General features: G+C 41.5%; 1 protein-coding gene across 1 annotated transcript; it reads right to left on the bottom strand.

Annotated features, from left to right (window-relative positions):
* Positions 1–1,524: 1,524 nt before the first annotated feature.
* Positions 1,525–2,481, bottom strand: LOC104980918 (putative olfactory receptor 51H1). Its single transcript, XM_010829774.1, has one exon. It carries the CDS (start codon positions 2,479–2,481, stop codon positions 1,525–1,527), a length of 957 nt encoding a protein of 318 aa, XP_010828076.1.
* Between the last annotated feature and the right edge of the window lie 262 nt (positions 2,482–2,743).

Raw genomic sequence — 2,743 nt, forward strand, 5'->3', positions numbered from 1 at the left:
GAGGATGAGATGGTTGGATGGCATCACTGACTCGATGGATGTGAGTCTGAGTGAACTCTGGGAGTTGTTGATGGACAGGGAGGCCTGGCGTGCTGTGATTCATGGGGTTGCAAAGAGTCAGACACAACTGAGTGACTGAACTTAACTGAAGCTTTCTTGTACACAGTATTATTAAATTTGTCTTAGCTAGGCTAGTGTCTGTTCTGACAGACTTCTAAAGTAGCTACTGATTTGAGTAATAGGTAACTACATACCATGAAAGACCCAAAGAATCTTTTGTGTTAGATTTTAAAGATCAAATAAAAACTTGAGCAAAAGTCATGTGGCTCATGTAAAAGAATGTAAGTCGCTCATTAATATACATTGTATATGCGTGCTTTTGTTCTTCTTCTTCATATATTGAGTTGGCCAAAATGTTTATTTGGGTTTTTCCATAACATCTTAAGGATAAACCCAAAGGAACATTTTGACCAATCTGATACTTTGTCTTCAAATTAAATCTGTAGTAATTCTTTAACCTTCTACCCTGAGTGTCATCCCACCCTGCCCAACCCATTTTATCTGTCTCACACAATATAGCTAGTTCAACAGTCCCCAGAAAATCTGCCTGACTGAGCCTTGGCCAACACATGAACTGCTTTGGGAACAGCGTACAACACTGTCCCCCATAGGGATGCTGCAGTTATCCAATATGACAGCATGTAAAAGGCTCTGGTGTTGTCTTTTGCTTCGTGGACAGTCTATAAGTACTTCTATTGTCTTACATTCAATATTCTTGAACACTTCCTATAGTTGCACAACCCTTCATAGTTTACAAATACTTGTCCTTATATCATTAAATTTAATTTCATTACCACACTGGTTGTTAAGTGATAATATTTCCAGCTTCAAAATGAAGAAATTGCCGTTAGAGGTAGGGAAGGGAACATCCAGTGTCACACATGGAAGAGTTAAAGCTCACCCTTCATCTATTGATCTTAAGTTATACAATATGGTTGGCCCCTGCTCAATTGTATACATTTATATTCTTAATCCTAAAATTTAGCCATCTTTCTAATCCATGTTTTATTTAACAATGTATTATCCCCAGGTGTTCTCTTATTATTTAATGAGTATAGTTCATTTCTCCCCTATTAAGCTAATAGAGGCCATTCCTAACTCTTGATCTAGAATGTTAAATCAACTCAATGATCTTTAATTTAAAAGACATTAAGCTTGTGGCTTATTTCTGTTCAAAAGAGTTATTACAGAATGGAATTACTAATATTCCCCTTTCATTTGTTATGGGCCAACTCTAACGCAAGGCCAAACGAAAGTACATGGAATGGTTCTTATAAATGCCACTCTTTATATACTGCACAAAGGATGATTTGGTGCAGGAAGAGGAAAGTATGTTCTGAGAGCAGGGAACTATCTCTGCCCAATTCAAATCACACTGAAAATGTGAAAAAATAAAAACTATTTTTTCCTAGTCATAATTGAGCCTTTACAGAAGAGATTTTTCCTCTCTTAAACTGGCAGACACTAACCCTCTGCAGTGACCTTGGCTGCAACAAACATCTGGATGAGTTTCCTCCGTATCTCTTTGGTCTTCATAGTATAGATGATGGGGTTTAGCACAGGGGGTATAAGAAGATAGGCATTAGCCATGAGGGCATGGGTCAGTGGTGAAACGTGCTTTCCAAAACGGTGAATGACAGACACCCCAATGAGCGGCACGTAGAAAATGAGAACAGCACAGATGTGGGAAACACAGGTGTTGAGTGCCTTCAGCCGGCCCTCCCCTGAGGCAATGGCCATCACTGTTCGAAGTAGGAATGCATAGGAGAGGAGGATGGAGAGGGAGTCAGAACCCTTGGTGAAGATAACCGCAATGAGGCCATAGAGACTGTTGACCTGGGTGCTGGCACAGGCAAGGCTCATGACATCTTGGTGGAGGCAGAAGGAGTGGGAGAGGATATTGGAGCGGTAGAAGGGGAGCCGCTTGATGAGGAAAGGCACCGGGAAGACCACACAGATGGCCCTTGTCCAGATGACTGCCCCTGTTCTGCAGACCACGCTATTGGTGAGGATGGTGCTGTACCTGAGGGGTTTCCAGATTGCCAAAACCAGATCAAAGGCCATGGCCACCAGCACGCCAGATTCAATGGCTGAGAAGGTATGGATGAAGTACATCTGAACAAGGCAGGCATCAAAGGCGATGGACTTGTAGTTAAACCAAAATATGCCTAGCATGGAGGGCATAGTACAAAGGGCAAGTTCCGTGTCTGCCAGTGCCAGCATACACAGAAAGTAATACATGGGGATGTGCAGGGACAGTTCGGACTTGATGGTAGAGATGATGACACCATTGCCAAAGAGGGCAATGACATATATAGCACCCAGTGGGAATGCCATCCAGTAATACTTTAGTTCAAGCCCTGGAATTCCAGTTAAGACAAAGTAGAGGTGTTGGAAGTGAGAGTGGTTATTATCTGCCATGAAGTCAATGTAACACAGGAGGGAAATTTTGAGATCCTGATGTGTGTCTTCCTAAGAATGCAGTGATAAGTATTAACAATATATTAGAATCTGATCTTCCTCAGAGCAGAACCATTTTATTTTTACACGGGTGAGAGAGAGTTTAAGGGAGGGCTGAGTCCCTGAAATTACTTTTCCAAGATATATCCTGTGGAGGAAACTTCTACTGTCCCAATGATAAAGTTTCACCAAGTCAAATAAGTCACATTCAGTTTAAAACACA

Source organism: Bison bison, unplaced genomic scaffold (genome assembly GCF_000754665.1).
Source record: "Bison bison bison isolate TAMUID 2011002044 unplaced genomic scaffold, Bison_UMD1.0 scf7180017858875, whole genome shotgun sequence".
Lineage (NCBI taxonomy): Eukaryota > Metazoa > Chordata > Mammalia > Artiodactyla > Bovidae > Bison > Bison bison.